The sequence below is a fragment of the Ailuropoda melanoleuca genome, chromosome 2 (assembly GCF_002007445.2).
Source record: "Ailuropoda melanoleuca isolate Jingjing chromosome 2, ASM200744v2, whole genome shotgun sequence".
Taxonomy (NCBI): Eukaryota; Metazoa; Chordata; class Mammalia; order Carnivora; family Ursidae; genus Ailuropoda; species Ailuropoda melanoleuca.
This window is the reverse complement of record NC_048219.1, coordinates 28,272,030-28,292,371: the sequence shown is the minus strand read 5'-3', so window position 1 is coordinate 28,292,371 and position 20,342 is coordinate 28,272,030. Positions and strand designations below refer to the sequence as shown.

At 57.0% G+C, this 20,342-nt stretch overlaps 1 protein-coding gene across 1 annotated transcript in view; it reads left to right on the top strand.

Moving 5' to 3' along the window:
* LRP8 (LDL receptor related protein 8) overlaps positions 1–20,342 on the top strand; it is a 79,523-nt gene that overhangs the window by 38,463 nt on the left and 20,718 nt on the right. Inside the window, exons 5-12 of the mRNA XM_034641249.1 lie at positions 5,411–5,539; positions 9,729–9,851; positions 10,653–10,775; positions 12,723–12,761; positions 13,974–14,093; positions 14,178–14,303; positions 17,161–17,335; positions 19,367–19,594. Coding sequence (XP_034497140.1) covers positions 5,411–5,539; positions 9,729–9,851; positions 10,653–10,775; positions 12,723–12,761; positions 13,974–14,093; positions 14,178–14,303; positions 17,161–17,335; positions 19,367–19,594 — 1,063 coding nt within the window. The remainder of the gene's footprint in view (positions 1–5,410; positions 5,540–9,728; positions 9,852–10,652; positions 10,776–12,722; positions 12,762–13,973; positions 14,094–14,177; positions 14,304–17,160; positions 17,336–19,366; positions 19,595–20,342) is intronic.

The following is a 20,342-nucleotide window of genomic DNA, read 5'->3' as shown; positions in this document are numbered from 1 at the left end:
GGTTTGACAGAGTGCCCGTGGGAACAGGAGTCAAGACTGCACACTGAGAGTCAGGAGGCCCGGCCCTCCCCTGGGCTCTCCCAGTGAATTTGCTATGAGATCCTGCACACTTTCTCGTCCCTTTCTGGGCCCTAGTTTCTAACATCTCAGAATTCCAAAGACCATAATCTTAAAGATTCCTGGACTCTTAGGACCCTCTTTCTCCTAGCTGGGGCACAAGGCCCAGTATCCCGCTTCTTGTGCAAAGTTACATTGGTCAGAGGTGGGCAGGGCCTGTGGGTAGAGGGGGCTGCCTGGAGGAGGTGGGCCAGGGTGGGACCTCAAGGGTCAGGCAGAATTTGGGGCAGCAAGACCTGGCAGCAGGCTAGCTCACTGCTTCCACACCAGATGGGAACCTGGTAGCCAACCCATTGCCCATTTAACTGGTATTACCATAGCAACCCCCACGGTACCCGGTTTACCTCTATAGCCTACAAGGTTCCTAGGGACTATGCCAGCTCGAAGAAAGATTACAGGCAGTAATAAAGTGTGGTGGGTTTGGTGTGTGATATATTTGAGTCCAGGTACTGTGAGACCTTAGACAGGTTGCCCAGTCTCCCTGAGCCCCAGTTTGCTCCTCTGTAAAATGGAGTGATGGCACTTGCCTTACGGGGGTTACGAGGACGAAATGAGAAAAATGTGGCAAAGTGTTGGCGTTGGAGTAAGTGGCAGTGTTACTCTTACTACTGTATTTTGATTCCAGGTCCTCTCTCCCATATACAGCAATTTAAAATTTTAGAATAAGGGAGGGGGTCTGCATAGAGAGGGAAAGGGATTTGGGAGCGTGTCCCCATTTTTGTTCTCCCCCACTATGTCGTCTGCCCCTCGCTAGCTGGGGTTTCTCCAGGCTCTCTTTCCTTCTGGTTCTGGGATTTGTGCCTCTCAAATACAGCCGGGAGTCACAGTAGGAAAGCCTGGGACATTTGCCTAATGAAAGTGGCATTTCAGTTCTAATTATGGCTCACTTGATTGGGGACGGCTTCTGACCCACCTTCAGGCATCCGATGGGAGGGGTACGGCGTGGGGGAGGGGAGGTTGGTTCAAGGTGAGTGAGTTGCAACAGTGGGTACTGCTTATTAAAAATGGGAATTTATTCATCATCTTAGAACCTTCCCACTGGAAGGGGGGCTTTTCCGAGGAACCAAGTGAAGTGCCCCTTCCTGCTGTATCCGGAAGTGGAGGCCCAGAGGCAAGTTAGAGGCTGACCGGCTAGGAGTACTTTGCCTGAGCCTGGGGGAAGGAGCTGGGTGTGACTGGACCCCCCCCCCACATGATGGGGGGGGCCCATGCCATGCTTTCTGGGCAGCAGCCGGACACTGGGAGCCCCACCGCCTGAGTCTCTGGCCCTCCTGGAGCTGGCCGTCCCCATCTGGAGGTCGTCTCCCTTTAAGCCTCCTGTGTCCTGACACAGCAGATGTGGTCGCTCGCTAAGCAGCCATCCAACACTTTCATTCTTTCACTCGACAGACATTTCTCTTTTTATTAATTTGTGAACTCATAAATTAGAGAATACCAGTGGATTGGATTTCTGGGGCAGGATTCTCTGGGAATTGATAATGCCTACAGCCACTCCGGCGTGCCATTCCAGGCCCTTGCCGACTCTGGAGGATTCCTGGTGTCTGAGAGACGGTGGGGTTCTTCATGCCCACCTCTCAGAATCTCGGCGACACTTGACAGTGTGCCAGGACATTCCTCGGGGCGTCTTTCTCGGAGAGAGTCTTCCTCGCTGTGGGCCCTGTGGCCTGTGATCACGTGCACCCCCCCAGGGACAAGACCAGGGCCCTTCCAGCCCCTTGCATTTGCATTTCATGAGATGAAACAGGAGCAACTGGTTTCTGAGATGGTTCCAGGCTCTGAATGTTGAGATTTCCATGTTTCCTCATTTAAACCAGCTACCAACTCTAGGAGCTTACGTAGCCCCATTTTCAGACGGAGCCTTGGTGCAGAGAGAGCAAGTGACTGGCGGAAGAACCTGCATGCTAGTACATGGGTTCGGACCCAGGTGTGCCCAACTCTGAAACTCATTAGTGCTCTTTCTCCTGCATCGTGCTGCCTGGGGGCCTTTGGCTTCAGTTGTCCTAAACGTGGACACCAGGCGGCCATGTTGCAGAACCTAGCTGAGTAAAGGCCCAGTGAGCCTCCTTCCTCTGGCGACCCCTCTCTGGCCCACAGGTGTCAGGGGCACCAATGGGGCCTGCTTTTCTCATGGGCAGTGGTTACGTGTGGTAAGTTAAGCACTGTGGTTGGACATAAGAGACCTGGGCTGGAAGTCCAGCTCAGCCTCTCTCCACAGGACTTTGAGCAAACACCTTCCCTTCTCTGGGCTTGGCTCGCCTTGTCTATAAAATGGAGGTAGTCATAGCACCTCCCTTCTGAGGAGATACTGCATATCAGCGCTTACCCAGACCAGCTCCCCAGGGCTAGACGGTGAGGAGGCCTGACCCCGGAGCCTGCAAAGTGAGGGTCCCATCCTAGCTTTGGGGAGGAGCTGTTGACAACAGGGGTGTCAGGTTCTAGGAGAGAGGTGGTTGGAACACCTGGCATCCAGTAGCCTAGGCGGTCCCTTCCCCTCTTTGGGCTTTTGTCCCCTGTCCCTATAGTGGGTGCTCCTCGATGTGCTCTCTTGTGTCCTAGCCTTCCAGGACGGTGCCTTGGCTCTTTGGGGGTAGGAGGGCTGGTGTCAGGCCTTGCTGAATCCTCCAGAGCCTGTAATTAGAGCTGTCTATTTAAGGACACAGCAAATGTCTTAATTATAAAGAAAGGAAGCAGATGGATTGTTTAATCATTGTCCTTGCTGAAAGGTTATGCAATTAACTATATAAATATTCATTAAAATTTCGAGCGGCTGCCTGCTGAACTGGGGTCTGCAGAACCAGGCCCCCAGAGGTGGGGAGGACGGTCAAGGGCCATTTCGGTCACCTGGGCATTTGGGGCTGGTTCAGGTACTCTTCCACCCACAGGAGCATGCAGGGTTTTATGGAAAGGGCACGTTCAGTCAAAGGATCCTGGACTCTGCCTCTCACCTGCTGTGCGTCTTTGGAACCAGTTCCTTGGTCTCTCTGAGCCTGTTTCCTCATCTGTCAAATGGAGTGCTTACCTGAAGAACTGCTGCCCTGCTCTACTCAGGGGGCACTGCTATGATGATGTCTGTGAAGGGCACCCCTGGAGTTGGCATGCATAGCCTGAAGGGTCTGCTTAACCTGGGAGGTTGAGGGCCACGTGGGAAATGGAGTAGCCTGACACACCGTGGGTGCTCAGTAAATATGGCTTCCTTCCAACTCCCCTGTGGAGTTTTGTTTCCTGAGGCCTGGCTCAGGGATAGATGGTCACCTTGTCCCTCTGTCTCATTGCTCTCTCAGGAACTTGCAGGCACACAGAATGCCTCCACCACTTTTATGGGAGTGAATTTAAAAGAGATGAAAGATTCTGTATCTTTTAGACTTGCAGAATGTTAACCCAGTGATTCTCAGATGAGGTGCATGGGAATTACTGGGGCGGGGGCAGGGGTGGAGAGAGTTACGGGAATGCAGATTCCTGGGCTCTGCCCTCAAAGTCTGGATGCAGTCTACTATGAGCCGGGCCGCACAGCCCACCCTGCAGTCAGGAGTCTGGAAACACTGGTCGGCTTCAGCTCCCTCATGTGCTTCCAGGGGTGCTGCAGTGTGCGGGGATAGAGGGGCTCTGGAAGGGCCGCACCTCCCAGCTGCCAGACCTCCTTCCCCGCCCTGCACTACGTCCCGAGGCAGCCTTTGTAGGAGATCTTTGAGCGTCTGCACTCTCTGAGGCTCTGCGCAGCAGTTATTTGTGAAGGGGAATTTCTAGAAAATGAACCCCATGAATCCTATATGCCCAATGGGTTGTCTTATATGTTACGAAATGTATTCCTAGGGAGAACTCTGGGGTCCAAAGCACTCCTCTCCCTTGGCATAGTAGTTTCTGGGGTCCCTGCCTCCCGCACCTGCCTCTGCCCCGTCTCATCCCTTTTCTCCACCTCTTCTGCCCTGTCATCCCACCTATGAAAGGCAGAGAAGGGGAAACTGGTCTGACATGAGGGGGCAGAATTGAGGGGGAGGTGTGAGTGACCCCCTGCCGGCAGGTGCAACGGACTGCTGAGGGTGTGGTGTCCTCACTCAGTTCTTAGCAGCTGTGTGACTAGAACCCAGTGCTTAGCGCCAGGTCTGGTACACAGCAGCACTCAGGAGATACTCACCGAGGGACCAAACCAGTCCTCATCTGCTTGTTTGGAGAATAATAGTGGATAATCATTGGTGAGCACTGGGCTGGGCATTCTTCTAAGTGCCTTGCAGACATTAACTTGGGAGTCGGAAGACTCCTCTGCTAGGGAATAGTATCATTTCCACGCTATGGGCACCGAGGTGAGGACTGTTGACTAAGGTCACGTAGCCAGTGAGAGACCGAATTCCTGCCCAGGAAGCCAGGTTCCAGAGCCCCCGCCCTCGGCCTCGACATCATCCTCATCCTGCCCGGCTATGGTGTGCCGATTACGTGAGCAGCTAGCTCTGCGCCTGGCGCGTCCTAGAGACACTGAGTTTACACCCTGGAAAGTAGCAGGGAGCCTGCCGCAGAGGTCTGAAATGTGTCTGCCACAGCGGGGTCTGTCACGTGGGTCATCCTGGATGCTCAGGAGGAGAGCTGTCCCCAGCCCTGATCAGGGTTCTCATTCTTTCTCCCAAATTGAGAATCAACCCTGGGGCTCCAGGCCCCTGATTGAGGCAGCCTCTGATTGCTGCTGCAGTAATTATAGCTGTGTGGTCCCGCTGGGCCCTGCTGGGCCCTGCCGCACGCACAGCCCTGCTCTCAACAGTGGGCTCCGCACCATCACTGGGGGAGGGGGCAGAAGGGGGAGGGCGTACCTCGGGAGCTGCTGGGGCCTTAGTGAGCCCTCCAAGTGCACAGGTTCAGATCATGGAGTCACTGATGTGGAAGCCTAATTGAGGCCCAGTTGGGGCATATTTCACTCCAGGGCACACGGCGGGGAAATGGCACAGAGGCAGCAGGGCATGGCAGTTTCATGTTGCTGGAGCTCAAAGAGAAGGTTTGGAGAGTGGGAGGTGGGGCTGATGAGGCAGACAGGGGTGGCTGGATCGAGGAGGGGGCTTGAGTGCCAGAGACCAGGGACCCATGAAAGGGTGTTAGGCAGGGAGTGGTGGGATCTGATGTAGGATTCGAGGGCCTTAGGGGCAGACAGGGGTGCTGCTTCTCAGATGAAGAAACTGGGACCCGGGGCAGGGAGGCTCTGATGGATTCTCAGGGCCTCCGGCCAGGTGGCTCCAGTCAGGCAGGAGGACTGGTTGGCGCCATGCCCCATGTCCCCCTTGGCTAAGCCATGCACGTGTGTCTGTCTCCACAGCCAAGCAGGTGTGTCCTGCAGAGAAGCTGAGCTGTGGGCCCGCCAGCCACAAGTGTGTGCCCGCCTCATGGCGCTGCGACGGGGAGAAGGACTGCGAAAGCGGAGCGGACGAGGCCGGCTGTGCCAGCTGTGAGTTGGGTTAGGTCCCAGGGTCTGCGAGGTGGTCAGGCAGCCTCGGGGACAGCAGCCGCTTCTGGAAGGGGCCTTCTTGTGGGGCTTGGTGGGTGGAGAGCAAAGGGTAACAATCAGGACACTAGTAACGGCCAGGCGCTCTGGAGAGACATTCCCTGCTTTCATCCTCACAACCACCACGCGAGCAGCCATTATCATCCCCATTTTATGGGTGAGGAAACTGAGGCTCAGACAAGCGAGGAAAAGTGCCCAAGGCTGAGTGATGGAACTGAGATTCAAATCTGACTCTGGACAGCCAAGCCCAGGAGTATTTTTACCATGTCTGACATCTGCTCATCCATTCCATCCGTCTCCACTGACCTCCGAGCAAGGGCAGGGGGCGAGGGCTGGGCCGTGGGGAGTAATGGTGGCCACCGGGGCCAGGGTACTGGTGGTGCTGGGGGTGGGGGAGGGGCAGACTCCTGAAGTGTGAAGGACGTCTGATGCTGCAATCTCAGACTCCAGCACGAATGTCACAGGGCGGGAAGACATCCCCAGCAGCCTCAGCAGGAACAGATGGAAGTGGTCACTGGGGCAGTTCCACATCACTGAGCTTCAAACACAGGATTATCTCCTTCCCAGGGAGCAGGCCAGCAGGTCCTAGGCCGGTGGGGCTATGCTTGTTTCAATTGGATGGACACCCACTGTGTGCCAGGCCTGGAGCCAGGCTCTGGAAGGGATGATGAGGTGAATCCTACACGCTTCTTCCTCCGGGAGCTCATGATTAATAGGGGAGACAGGCTGGCTGTCGATAACTTCGCTGCAAGGCTGCGCTGAGATATGGGTGGTTTGGGGTATTATGGGGGCTTTTGCCAGGCACTCAGCCACCACTGCCTCCCACTCCACTCCCTCCACCAGCCTCTATATTTACATCCTACTCATCCTCCCTGGCCCAGGGGAAATGTCATCTGTCTGGAGGCTTCTGAATCACACAGCACTCTAGATTCCAAGTCTGGAGTTCTGATGTGTCTGAAGCAGGAAGCATCTGGGTATGGGGGGAGATCCTGGCTGCGGCCAGCAGTTTCAGAGCCCTAGCGATGGCGCTGGCTTGTTTCCTCAGCTGTGATAATTTTGCAGGGCTTCACTGGCCAATGAGAATCCTCTTCCCTCCTTACTGCCCTCCCCCCAATCAGATGTTTCCCCAGCTCTGAGGGCCATCGGCCGCTATTGCACGGGGTGGGAATATCTCTAACCAGGCCATGTGGTGGCAGGCGTGTTCCTCATTAACTATGGGAGACAGGAGGGTGGTTCGAAGGTCTTACTGGACGTCCCTGCTATAGCTCCCAACCATCTGGGCAGAGGAGAAAGAATTCTTCCTTCTCTCCTCCCCCAGAGCGGCTTCCAGTTGGGAGTGCTGGGAGTGGGGTCTCTGGATGCAGGCCTGAGAATACGGCTCTTGAAGCTGTTGTCAACTTTAAAACCTCAGGGAGAGCTCAGTATAAGGAAGCCCTTCCTCCCAGAACTCTGAACTTAGTGAGTCCTTCCCCCAAGACACGTGCAAGCTGAGTCTGGCAGGAAAGAGGGGAGCTAATCTAGGCATCTGGGTGATCTTGAGGGGCAAAACCCCACAAGATCATGTGTGCTTTTCCCACCAGTGCCCCAACATCCCAAAAGCCCAGAGGGGGGAAAATGCAACTGTCAGGAACTTGATAGAGCTGTCAGCAACACATGACGAGCTGCCTACATTGTGAAACTGAAGACATCATTCTATTTATGTCCAATAACAATGAAAAATGACATTTTTCTATCAGAAAATAAAAACAGACTCTTGGCGCCCCCACATGGAGACATCTGGTGCTGCTGCCACCAACATATTACCCAAGGCTGCAGGCCCCAGGCCTAACCATGGCCTCTGTGTTAGGAATGAAGCAGGGAGGAGATGAGGAGCAAACCAGAAAGCTGAGAGGGGTCAGAGTAGGAGGGAAGAGCCCCAAACCTGAGTTCTGGTTCTGTGTGACCCTGGGCAAGTTGCTCCTCTCTGGGCCTCAGTTTCCCCATCTGTAAACTAGCAGTTGGGCTGGTGGTCTCCAAAGCCCTCCCAGCCTCTGAGCTGAGCAGCTCACTAGAAAGAGGAAGCCCAGGGCCCCAGGCAGGGCCAGTGACCTGTGCCCTTAACGGCTGCACATCCTTATTACTCCTCACACCCTGGCTGGTCCAGCACCCATGCACTCCACACGCGCCCCCTGCAGGAAGCTCTGTGCCAGGCCCTCCGGACAAAGCTGGGTGGGTCTCAGAGCCAGTCCCCATTCAGTAGTCATGAGGGAGACCAGTAGGACATGAGACCCAGACACGTAAGCATGCTGTGAAGGGCACACAGGAGAACAGAGGTAGAGAGAGGCTTCCCAAGTAGGAGAGCACAAAGTGTGTTATAAAAGACGTGGACTTTGGGCTCCTGAAGGATGAGAACTCATCACTGTGAAATACAGAGACAAGTGGTGGGCAGGAGGAGAGCACCCAGCAGAGGGAAGAGCTTGGGCCAAGGCCTGGAGTTGAGGAGGTGAGCGAATTGTCTAGTATGGCTGATGCCAGGGTGTGTACAGGCACGAGGTGTTGGGGTAGAGCAGTGGCTCGATGCCAGTGGCCTTGGATGCCAGGCCAGGGGTCTGAGCCGTAATGGTGCCGGCACATGAGGGTGGGGAGGGGCCTGAGCCGTGCCCTCAGGAAACAGTCCCAGACCTCATTCCTTGGGATGGGTCGGTGTCACGTTCGGTATCCTTTCCTGGGAACATCACGAGGACTTTCGAGACAGGCAGCACCTCCCGCAATGCTGGCGGCGGCGGGGCGGGAATTCTGGCTCGCAGTGAGGCTGCGAGGCTCAGGGAGGGCAGGCGCCTTGTCCCAGGTCCCTGCATGGCCGCGGATCGGATCGGAAGCCCCCTGTGCCGTCGGGCCCCCCAGAGGGCGCCTGCAGCGGGTGGGCGAGGGTCAGGGCCCCCACAGCAGCAGCAGCAGCAGGGCCGACCGGCTCTCTGTCCCGCGCAGTGTGCGCCCCGCACGAGTTCCAGTGCAGCAACCGCTCCTGCCTGGCCGCCGTGTTCGTGTGCGACGGCGACGACGACTGTGGCGACGGCAGCGATGAGCGCGGCTGCGCCGACCCGGCCTGTGGGCCCCGCGAGTTCCGCTGCGGCGGCGGCGGAAAAAAAAAAAAAAAAAACCCCCCCTGCCGTAAGCCCCCGCTCCCCTGTACCGCGCGGCCCCGCCGCCCTCTGCAGGCGGGCCTGAGGCGCGGGCTNGGCCGACTGCCGTAAGCCCCCGCTCCCCTGTACCGCGCGGCCCCGCCGCCCTCTGCAGGCGGGCCTGAGGCGCGGGCTGCCGGAGCGCACCTGCCCCGCGCGCCCCGGTTACCTGGGTTACGGTGGGGCGCAGGCTTGGGGAAGGTGGAATCCTCGGTTGGAGGTCCCCCAGGCTCCTAAGTTGCACAGCTCAGGTCTGACCCCAGAGGCCAAGGGTCTTCTCCGGTCCTGCCGTGCCGTCCCTGTCCTGCCTCGCATTTCAGGCATTCACCCGCTGGGCTCCAGCGCCTGAGACCTTGGTACCCTCAGGAGCCGCCCCTGCCTTCCCTACCTGCGGGGCCTGCCTGTCCTTCAAGGCCTCAACCCTCCCAGCTGGGCTGGGTCTCTCCCCCTGGGCTACTCTCCTACAGCACAGCCTTTGCTGTGATGTTATCTGTTCATTCCTCAGTCCCCCTCCAGCACCTTGAGCTCCTAGAGGATGGGGAGCCTCCCAGTCGACTCTGGGTTCCCCACATCCCACATAGTGCCCAGCATGCAGCGGGCACTCAGGAAGGGTTTGCTGAAGGGATGAAGTCATTAAGTAATGAGCACCAACACTCAAAAGCAGGCTGAGAGTCTGCTGTGGGTAGGTGCCCTGGGGAGAGGAAGTAGATGGGAAAACAGGAGACCTGTTTCAGTCCTGGCTTTGCCAGCCAGAGTGCTGTGTGATCCTGGGTGAGGCCTTCCCCCTCTCTGAGCTTCAGTCTCCCCATCTGTACACTGGAAGTGCCTTGGCCAGGTGTCCTCTGAGGACTCCCAAGTTCAGCCCCGACTCTGTTCTTGCTGAGGGTGGATAGGGGCTGGGGGGCTGGGGGAGGAGAGCTGTCCCGACCCCACATTGGCGCTGACCCTCCCTCTTTGCCCTCTCCTGGCAGCCCTGGGGACCTGCCGTGGGGACGAGTTCCAGTGTGGGGATGGGACTTGTGTCCCCACGATCAAGCGCTGCAACCAGGAGCAGGACTGCCTGGACGGGAGTGACGAAGCTGGCTGCCTGCAGGGTGCGTGTGGTTGGAGGCAGGGGGCAACACCCTCCTTGAAGAAGAGCCCAGAGCTATCCTGGCTCCAGAGAGAGCAGAGCTCAGAGAGGTCTCCCCTTGGTCCCTGAGAAGTGTCTTCCCCCAGAGCATCATTTGCACCTAAATTATCCAGATTTACTCCCTGGGGTCCTACCGGCCCTAGAATAGGACTTTGAAGGACTTTGCAAATGCTGAAAGAGACCTAGGGGGACATGAAAAGGCAGTGCAGGAAGTCCAGCCCCACCATTTGTCTGTACCCAGGCCTCCAAGTGGCTTCCTTCCCAGAGTAAACGGAGCCTCCTTCCCCAGGGAGGCCCCTTCATTCTCAGGTGACTCTCTGGTCATCACTCCCTGCCTGCAGGGGCCAGGACCCTGACCACAGGTCATCTGGGAAAATGGATAAAGGGTTGGACAATGAGGTGGCCTCCCCTATGCAGGGCTTCTAGGGCACAGGTCCCCCTCAGCTGGTCAGCCCAGTCCCCAGGGTCTCTGTGGGGCTCCTGCTTTTCTCTCTCAGGGCCCAGTACTGCCAGATCAGGCACAGACACCCCCCCCCCCCGCACAGCTAGATGATGCTTGGGCATCCTGATTATCCCTGGGACCCTGCCCCTCTGAGAGCAGAGCTCCCATCAGCCCTGTATCCAACTGTCTGTCCCAGGCCCTCTAGAGACCAGTGGGGGACTGGGGCTGGAGCTCTGCGCACCTCCCATGGACCTAGACCAGCCTAGCCCTCCCTACCCAAGGTTTCACAGGTCCTGTCCACTCTCTTGTCCGGCCCGACAGAGTCAACATGTGAGGGTCCCCGCAGATTTCAGTGTAAGAGTGGCGAGTGCGTGGACGGCGGGAAAGTGTGTGACACTCAGAGAGACTGCCAGGACTGGTCGGATGAGCCTCTGAAAGAGTGTGGTACAGTACCTGTCTACTTCTGGCTGCTGGACTAACCCCCTCCCCCCATGCCTGCTCCTGGCATCCAGGCCGAGGCCCATGCCTGCCCCTCTGCACATGTTCTGCTCTGACCCTCTCTCTGGACTTGCAGGCAGTCCTGTGGCCTCAGGCGGCCTTTGCGGCCTCGTTCTGCCTTTCTATAGATCAAGCTGCCTTTCCTTTCCAACCCAGATGCTCAATTATGCTTCCTCTCACAAACTCGGCCTCTCCTTCTCACTCCTTCCACATTCAGGCCTCTGAGTGCGTGCTTCCTCTGAAACTCTTCCTCAGTGATTCTGCCCTGCTAATCTAGCTGGGTCTCCTGGCCTCTGAGGCCTTCCAGCCCCCTGCAAGAATCCCTGCAGAGGGAGGGGTAGGGGACAGTAGTCAGGTAGCCAAGTGAGGTGCATCCCAAGGCCACCTGGCTCAGGCCAGGCCTGAGTGAGGGTAAGGCAGACCCGGGAGCATCCTGACCCCCAAGGAGCTTGGACTTTCTGGGAGACAAGACTTACAGGCTGGGCATGAGTAAGGGGTGGAATGAGGCAGCTATCCTGATGGTTAGAGCTGTCAGGGTGGGTTCCAGGCTAAAAAGAAGGGGAGAGTCTGGGTTGTAGGTGAGGTGGGCATCCCACCCAGTGTGGGCTCCAGGAAGGTTCATTTCTGAGCTCAGGGGTTTGGACAGATAATTCCTGGGAGGACAGAGCCTAGATCAAACCCTACCTTCCTGGCAGACCTGTTTTCACTCAGCACCTCCCCTCCTGGGCACTCCAGGGAGTGTCATTCTCTAGAACTCCCCAGGAACAGCATGTTTCCACCCCTGTTGGAGATTTAAAAATGATTTTGAAAGGAACAGTGGTTGGGTGAAGGTCTCGCAGCCTCCACCCGAGCTGGCAAGACAGACATTCCTCCTGGGCCCTCCTGTTCCCACAGAGGCCCTGCCAGGAAAAGTCCCAGAGGAAGGAGCCTAGGTAAGAGGATAGGGAAGTGGAGCAGCTGAGCCTCCCCCCCACCCCCCCAGATTTGGAGTTAGCCAAGGACCGCTAACCTACTAAATCTCTTCTTTCTGGTCTTTTGCACGACACACCTAAGAGAAGTATGTACGCATGTATTTGTGTCTCTGTGCAGGGGAGAGGCCAGTGTCTGTGTCCATGGCTCCTCCTCTCAGTAAGGCAAGGGAACCACGTCTCGTGTCTCTGTGTCCCTGCATCTGTGTGAATGTGTCTGTGGAGTCCCCGGGCCTGCTGGTGCCCCCGCACGTCCGCTGGTGTGTGTGCGCGTGCATGCAGGAACGCGCATGTGCTGGGAGAGTGACTCTGCCCCTTCCTTCCATGGCGGCCTCTGGACCATCAGCGCCCTCCTCCCCTGCAGGCACCCGGCAGAATCACCTCCAGGCTGGATAGAGTTGGGAAGGCCCAGGGAATCCCCGCCGGCCTCTGCTTTGGTGCTGGCCTTCCAGAGCAGGGTCAGCAAGGTCCGGACGCACTACTCATTCTCTTGCCCCGACGCGCCTCTGCCCTAGAGGACACTATGCTCTCCTCTTTCAGAGAAACGTGGGCCACTTTGAGCTCTCCCTTTTCCCTTCTCAGAGCCATCCACACATGCTAGTCTGTCAAGTGCTCGGTAAATACAGCTGTTGAGTTGCTGCTACCTATGGGGTAGGGGGCGGCGAGTGAGTGCATGACTGAGGCAGTGAGTGAGTGGTGAGCAGATGGCTGGACAGCACTGAGGGAGTAATACAGTATGGGAGAGGTCAGGGAAGGTGTGGAGTGACGGAAGATTCCTGGAGGTGGTGCCCCACAGGGATCCCCTCAAAGCTGCTGTGGCTCAGCCCACCCCAAGGGGCTGGGCCTTCCCAGGGCTGGACCTGGCTGAGTTCCCCGTCCCCCCAGACCCTCCAGTCATGGGGCTGCTGTGATCTTGTTCTTTCAGTTCTGTCAACATCCCGGGGAAACAGGAGGAGGCCCAGGGGTAAAGGGGAATCATCCCTACGCATGGCTCAGGCTGGAGGTGGGGCATGCACAGCTGTGCATGGCCTGGGGTGGGCCGCTCAGACCAGCTGTGTGCATGGCCACGGCTGGCTCAGCTCAGCTCTGCTTGGCTTGGCTGGAGTGGCAGTGCATGAACCTGGGGGGGTAGAAGGGTGGCATGGCACCTTCTCTTGGCTTGCATAATGAACCTGTGACTCCAAAGCTCGGAAGATGCTGTGGGAACGTGATGAGCCTTGGTCTTGACCCCCCTAACCTCCCTTAGGACTCTGCCAGAGGGGGTGAGGGAACGGAGGACGGGGAGACCAGATGAGCTCCTGGCGTCCCTTCTGCCCCTGCAGCAGTCGGTATTCCTGGGGCCAGGCCTGTGACTGAGTGTAGGAAGAGGGACAGGTGCTGAGAGGGGAGAAGGTGGAAATAATCCATATTTTGTGGTAGGAGAGAACTGAACAAGTGGCAGCTCTGTGTAGAAAAAGCCTGGGCTCTTAGATAACCACAAGCTCAGTGGGGACAGCCTTTGTTGTTCAGACCCCCTCTGGATGGCGGCAGACTAGCTCTGGGCCCTGGCCAGGGAGGGTCATGGATGGATGAATGTGTCCAGAGGAAGGCACTTGAATGGCAGGGCACCAGAAATCAGCACTTTAGGGAGATTCTGAGGGAGCCTCCAGACTCTGACCAACCCCACCCGGCAGAGCTGGCATGAGAGCAGAAGCTTCAGGAAGACCAGTCCAGGGAGGAAGGCTGCCCTGGGAGGGAAGGGGGCTCCTTGAGGCTGGAGGTGTTTACGCAAGGGCATTTCAGAAGGGGTTCTCAAGGGTTGGGGGTGGTCCCTGCACGATGAGGTCACGAGGAAGGAGGAGCTGTGAGACACGTGTTTGTGAAAGGAAAGACCTCAGGCAGCCTAACTGCCTCCAGCCTCTGGGTAGACAGAGCCCTGGCCTGGGAGGCAAAGGACCTGAGTTCCACTCTGTCCCTGTCTTTGTGTCTGGCCCGGAGTTAGGACCTGCCACCTCTGAGCCTTCTCTCGCCCAGTCACCTGGTTAATGAGTCTGCTCCTCAGTGCGGTTGGAAAGCATCCTGGCTCTGCGGGGATCCTGCCACCCCGAGTCTCTGCTTCAGCTCTAGACCCTACCCCTGTCCTGCCCCCGCCCTAGCCCAGGGTCCTGGACCCTCTGGAGCCTGTGTCCCTCCCCAGGGCTGAACGAGTGTCTGCACAACAATGGCGGCTGCTCCCACATCTGCACGGACCTCAAGATCGGCTTTGAGTGCACATGCCCAACCGGCTACCAGCTCCTGGACCAGAAGACCTGTGGCGGTGAGACCCTCCTCTCCCTGCCCCTGCACCCCCCAAGCAGAGGCAGAGTGCCCTGCTGGTTCTGACCTGTGCTCCTCCCCGCAGACATTGACGAGTGTGAGGACCCCGATGCCTGCAGCCAGATCTGCATCAATTACAAGGGCTACTTTAAGTGCGAGTGCCACTCTGGCTACGAGATGGACACGCTGACCAAGAACTGCAAGGCTGTCGGTATGGGCACCCCAAGGTGCGGGGCAGGGGGGAAGCTCCAAGGGGATGCAGAGAGCAGCCTGCTGCCACCTGTGTGAGGAGCAGATGGGTACGCAGGTGCACACACACACACACAAGAAGCGGGGGGCACAGGCGGTGCTCGGACTGTACGTATACCTCATACCACAGCACACTGCACATGAACGCCCGCACGGACCCTGCCCAGAGCCACCCGGTGTGGCACAGACACAGCACATGCAGCACGCGCAACATACAGACACGCACTGGACAGTGCAGACGACGCACGCAGCACGGGTAGTCCCCGCAGAGGGCGTGACGTGCGCAGACCGACACATTGTTGCAGGCACTGGGGATTGGGCAGTAAGCAAAGCAGATGCAGATCCCTGTGTGCCCTCATGGGACTTAAATCCGGGTGGGGGGCAGATAAGAAATCTGATAAGTAAGTAAAACAGAGAGCTTGGCAGATGGCGATCATGGTTAAGGAGGACTACAACATGGGGAAGGGGAGAGGGAAGTCCAGGAAGGCAGAAGGGCTCCAGTTTTAGATAGACTGGTCAGGGAATGCCCTTCATGAGAAGGTGACATTTGAGTCAAGACCTGGAGGAGGTGAAGGAAGGAGCCATGCATTTATCTGCAGGAACCATATTTCAGGCCAAAGGAACGGAAAGTGCAAAGGCCCTAAGGCAGGAGCATGTGTGGTGTGTTCCGATGACAGCGGGGAAGCCAGCGTAGCCAGAGCAAGGAGCGTAGGAGATGAAGTCACCGAGGTGACTCCGGGCAGATCACAGAGGCCTTCTAGACCGTTGAAAGGGCTGACTTTCGATTTCACCCCAAGTCAGGGGGAAGCCTTGGAGGGTTTTGAGTAGAGGAGGGACATGCCGTGCCTTCCATTTCCACAGGCTTCCCCTGGCTGCTGTGCTGGGAGGAGACTGTAGGGGGCAAGGGAAGAAGCAGGGAAACCATGTAAGAGGTTTTTGGCAGTATCCCAGAAGAGGCGATGGTGGCTTGGACCAGGGTGTTGCAGTGCAAATAATGCGAAGCAGACAGACTGGACATACTGTGAAGGTCAAGACTTATTTTGAAGCAACAGGATGCACATAACGATTGAATGCAGGATATGAGAGTTAAAATTTAAAAAAAAAGAGTCAAAGATGACTACGAGATTTTTGGCCAAACAACTGGGAAAACAGGATTGCTATTTATGGAGCTGGGAAAGATGGTGAGAGAAGCAGGGTTGGGGGAATAGAAGATGGATTTGGGCTTGTTGAGTTTTCAAGAAAGCCGTCTCGACATCCACGCGGAGGTAGGGAGGAGGCAGCTGGCCGTACGAGTCTGGGGCTCGGGTGCACGCATATGATGTGCAGTGTGCAGACCATGAGGGACACGAAGCCCGCGAGCCCAGGTGCGCCAGGTGCGACACGTACCGTAGCGCCTCACGCGTCATGTGCAGCCTGTACTTGCCACCCGCCCCCGGGGCGGGACACGTGTTATCTGCACACGGATTATGTACGTGCAGTGGAGACAATACACAACTGCCGCGTAGTCACAAGGCCCCGCAGAGGAACATCTAGAGGCAGTTACACAAAAATCCCAATCATCTGCATGCTGGCTCCCTGTCACAGACAGCTCTCAGTAGACGTGGCCTCGGGACACCCTGTAACCTGGCTCCTGCCTTTCAGGGGGTAGCGCCGCGGCTCTCGTTCGGGGATGAGGAAAATGGCACGGTCAGGGACAGGGCTTTGGAGTCGGCTCTCCTTCTTTCTCCCTCCTGCACCCGGAGCTCTGTTTCTCTGGACTCTCTGTCAGTACCACGTCCTCCCTCTCCCCGCTCCCTTGACCCATCACCACACACGGGTCACAGGCCCAGGCCCCGCAGGGCTCTGTGCTGGTCCTGCCCGGCCCCCAGGGAACTCATTAGCCTGGCACAGATGCGCAGTGACGGGGACCAGGTGATCTGCAGGAGTGTCAACTGGAAAACAGGGGGAGGAGCCCCAGGCAGCTCCAGGTACAGGTGTTGGTAGCTGGGAGTGGCCCGACTCATCTAAAACCAGGCTGGAGGAGTGAGAGCGGGGTTAAGTGCTGGTCCTCACAGGCCTCTGGGATAGTCCCCTCGTACTGAGTAGCCAGGAAGGTCTCGGTCACTAGTGGTCTTCCTAAAATAGCCTCCGAAGTCTGAAAATGGCTTTTGTGTGTGCGTGGGTAGTCGTGCGTCGTCTCCATTGCACGTATATAATCTGTGCTGCGTGTTACACATACCCCACCCCTGCTGCTGTTTCGGAGACGAGTGCAAACTCTACACCCAGCTCACAGGACCCTTTCCCCCTGCCAGCCTCTGAAGCTTCCTCTCTTGTCTTGTCCCCAAACACATTCTGCATAAACTAAAGACTCCGTGTTCAGGGAGGGGAGTTTGAGACTGCGTCTCCTCTTTTAAATCTCACCCTAGTTCTGATGTTTGCCCTCACACTCTGCCTGAAACACGTAATGCTCACGTTGCCCCATTGTGAACTATTGCAGTGGGGCCCTAAGCTGGGGAGCTGGGGGTAGTGCATTCTAGGTAGAGGGGACTTGAGCAAAGGCGCGAGGCAGCCAGGCTCTGCCGTGGCTAGGTCATAATAGGTGGTCTGGTGGCTGGAGTCCAGGGCTGTTAGGGGTGAGTGGCAAGGCTAGACAGGAGCTTGGGGCCACACCACAGAAGGCCTTCAGTGTAAGCCTAAGGAGGAGATGAGGAGACATACAGGATTTGGGGGGAGTTTGTGTCTAATAAAAAGAGTACAGATCCTTCCCTTATACATGGTACTTTGCACCTGAAGCCTCGCCTTTCGCGCTGATCCTTTCTCTCAACCTTCCTGCACGGCAGCTGGCAGAAGCCCGTCGCTGATCTTCACAAACCGGCATGAGGTGCGGAGGATAGACCTGGTGAAGCGGGACTACTCGCGCCTCATCCCCATGCTCAAGAACGTTGTGGCGCTGGATGTTGAAGTTGCCACCAACCGCATCTACTGGTGTGACCTCTCCTACCGCAAGATTTACAGGTGAGCAGTGGCGGGTGTCCTGCAGCCAGGCCAGGGGCCTGACAGGAGGAGAGGAAGGGTGGCCTCTGGGCCCCCTCCGCCTCCAGGATCCCCTGGGACAGACTGGGACCTAGGAAGGGATGCAGTATCACAGTGGACGTGGAACTGCCGGACCTTCTTCTTCCCGGGCTGGCCTAGGCAGAGAGCTCTGTGGGGAGAGCCGCTTCGAGTCCACCCCGCTGGGCTTTGACTGACCTCTGGTGGGACCGCGCAAGACACAGGGACTGCTCCACCAGGCCAGGAAGGAAGAAACTCTGGCTTTAGTGAAGACTTTGAAAGCAGCTCACATATCCGCATGTTGGATTGTGGGGATGACTCAGGATGACTCAGTCAAAGATGACTCAGACCTGGTCCTGCCTGGAGGACGGCACTCACAACATAGTGATGTCTATTATGCTGATCCTGAGAGAAAAGCACAGAGGGGTCCTCTTACCCAATCTGGGGTGTCAGGGAACTCTTCCCAGATAGCAGTACCCCTAGTCCAGCCCTTTACTTTGTCTGACACCATAGTCAGTGGACTTCGGCTCTCCAGAAGGCCCCTTACACACAAGGAGGTCCTCTCGTAGGTCTTTCTCAAATCCCACAAGTCTGCCTCCCTACATGTCTGGGCTCCTTTTTGAACATCTTGTCCTTTCTTTGTCCTGAGATCCACGTGGCAGGACTGCCAATGACCAGGCACGGGGTAGACTGTTAAAAGAATGGTGGGATGGATGGATGGATGGATGGATGGATGGATGGATGGATGGAGACATACAAAGTACTACTCACGGACACCCCCAATCCAGACACATACTCAGTTTAGACTCACACACAGAAGCAGCCAGAGCCATGTCTACCCCACAGTTATGCCTGCAAGAGGCTGGATTTGATGACAGACTGGCTATGGGGCCGAAGGAGGTGCATTCTGGGAGTTTCAGATTTCTGGCTCGGGAGCTTTCGTGGGTGGTGCTGCTTCTCTGAGATGGGAGCAGTGGACTGGATGGGGGTGTTGGCCATTCCAGCTGGTTGAGGGGAGGGGAATGCGGGTGGGCAGTTTGAAATGTGTTGAGTTCAGGGTGTCCGTGGAACATCCAAGGGGTGCCAGTTGGCTTTACAGTCTGGGGCGTAAAAGAGTGGTCAGGATGGGAGAGTCAGGGTTATGGGTGGCAGTGGGTGCTATGGATCTAATCAACCAGAGGGAGGACATGGGGGAGGAGAGAGCCTTGGGAAAAACAGCATTTGGGAGACAGAAAGTCCTGGTAGTGTTGCCTCCTGAGTGTCTGTTGTGTTCTTAGCCCCTTCTCTCCATTCTTACGGACACAGCCTTTCTGCAGACTCTCTTTATCCCTCACCCGGCCGCTGTGATGGTCCCCTGGCCAGTCTCCCTGCCTCCATTCCCTTCCCTTCCAGTGCATCAGTGCCACAATGATCCAACATGCCTATCTGACCATGACCTCTCACCTGCTCAGTTCTTCCCCCCAGATTGAAATCCTGACTGCTTAGCATGGCCTGCAGAGCCCGTCAGGATGCGGCCCCTGCCTACACTTAACTCCCAGTCTGCATCCCTCATACTCATCTCTACCCCCACCAGATGCCTCACTGTGCAGAACGCACACAATGGAATAGCGCTCACATGTGCTGTTCCTTCTGCTTTTTGTTCCTTGTGCTCCTGGTGAGCTAGTCTTTCAGGCCTCAACTACAGAGCCTTCTCCAGTCCTCCAGGATAACGGAGTCTCTGTTTCTCGGCTATTAGAGTCTCCGATGCTTTCCGCAGTCATGTTGTACTGATTACCTGGCTATAAATCCCTGTCTCCCACTAAACTGAGCTCCTCCAGGCCAGAGGCTGTGGCTGATTCAAGCCCATATGCTTGCCCCTGGTGGCCCAGGGAATGTGTGGAATAGAAACCAGCCATTGCCATGGCCTCAAGGGGTGGGGGGGAAGGGTGCCGGGGCAGCTCCAGATGGACCCATGGGTGGAACACCTGCCCCACAGCCAGCTCTGGTTGCTCCTAGTGCCTACATGGACAAGGCCAGTGACCCGGCAGAGCAGGAGGTCCTCGTCGATGAGCAGCTGCACTCTCCAGAGGGCCTGGCGGTGGACTGGGTCCACAAGCACATCTACTGGACTGACTCAGGCAACAAGACCATCTCCGTGGCCACAATCGATGGTGGCCGCCGCTGCACTCTCTTCAGCCGTGACCTCAGTGAACCCCGGGCCATTGCTGTTGACCCCCTGAGAGGGTGAGTGTCCGCACCCAAACTTCCCATTCTCCCACCGTAGGCGCTCAGTCCTCATGTGTCTGTGGTAAGAACTATCTTGAGGACTTTGGAAGACCCTGGGCCACTCAGACAGCCCAAGGGAAGAAAGTCTGTGTGGGCCCCTCAGACTATTAACCCCTGACCAATGGTTCTTTGGGCATTGGTCACCAGGGCTTTCCTGGACTCTGCCACTCGCTCGTCATATCATAGAATCAGTGCATCTCAGAGGAGAGTTGGGCTCTGGAGATTGCCTGGTAGAAGCTCCTGGCGCAGGAAGTCTTTCCTCAGGCTGTCGCATCCAGGTGGGCGTCTGGTGGCCGCTCCCACACTCCCAGGGACAGGGAGCTCATTATTTCCCACCGGGGCCGTTGCATTTCAGGGCAGCTCTGCCCACTAGAGAGTGTTTAGGATTTTTTTTTTCCCTCATATCTGCAAATCTGCCTAACTTTGACTTTCTGCATTGACCTCTGGAGTTACATCAAACATGTCTACTCCCTGGCCTGCAGGACCGCCAGTAAGATAATGAGGACCAGGATCACTGGGTCTGCTCTGCTCCAGGCTGCCCACCCCTGGGCCCACAGTCTCTGGGCCCCTCACCACCCAGGCTGCCTGGCTCTGGCCACACCTCCATTTTGGAGGCAGTGATTCTGAACAGAGCAGGCCTCTTCCCTCGCTTCCTCAGGAGGGATGTCCCAGGAAGTCACGGTTTCTCAGCAGCTGTCGTCATATT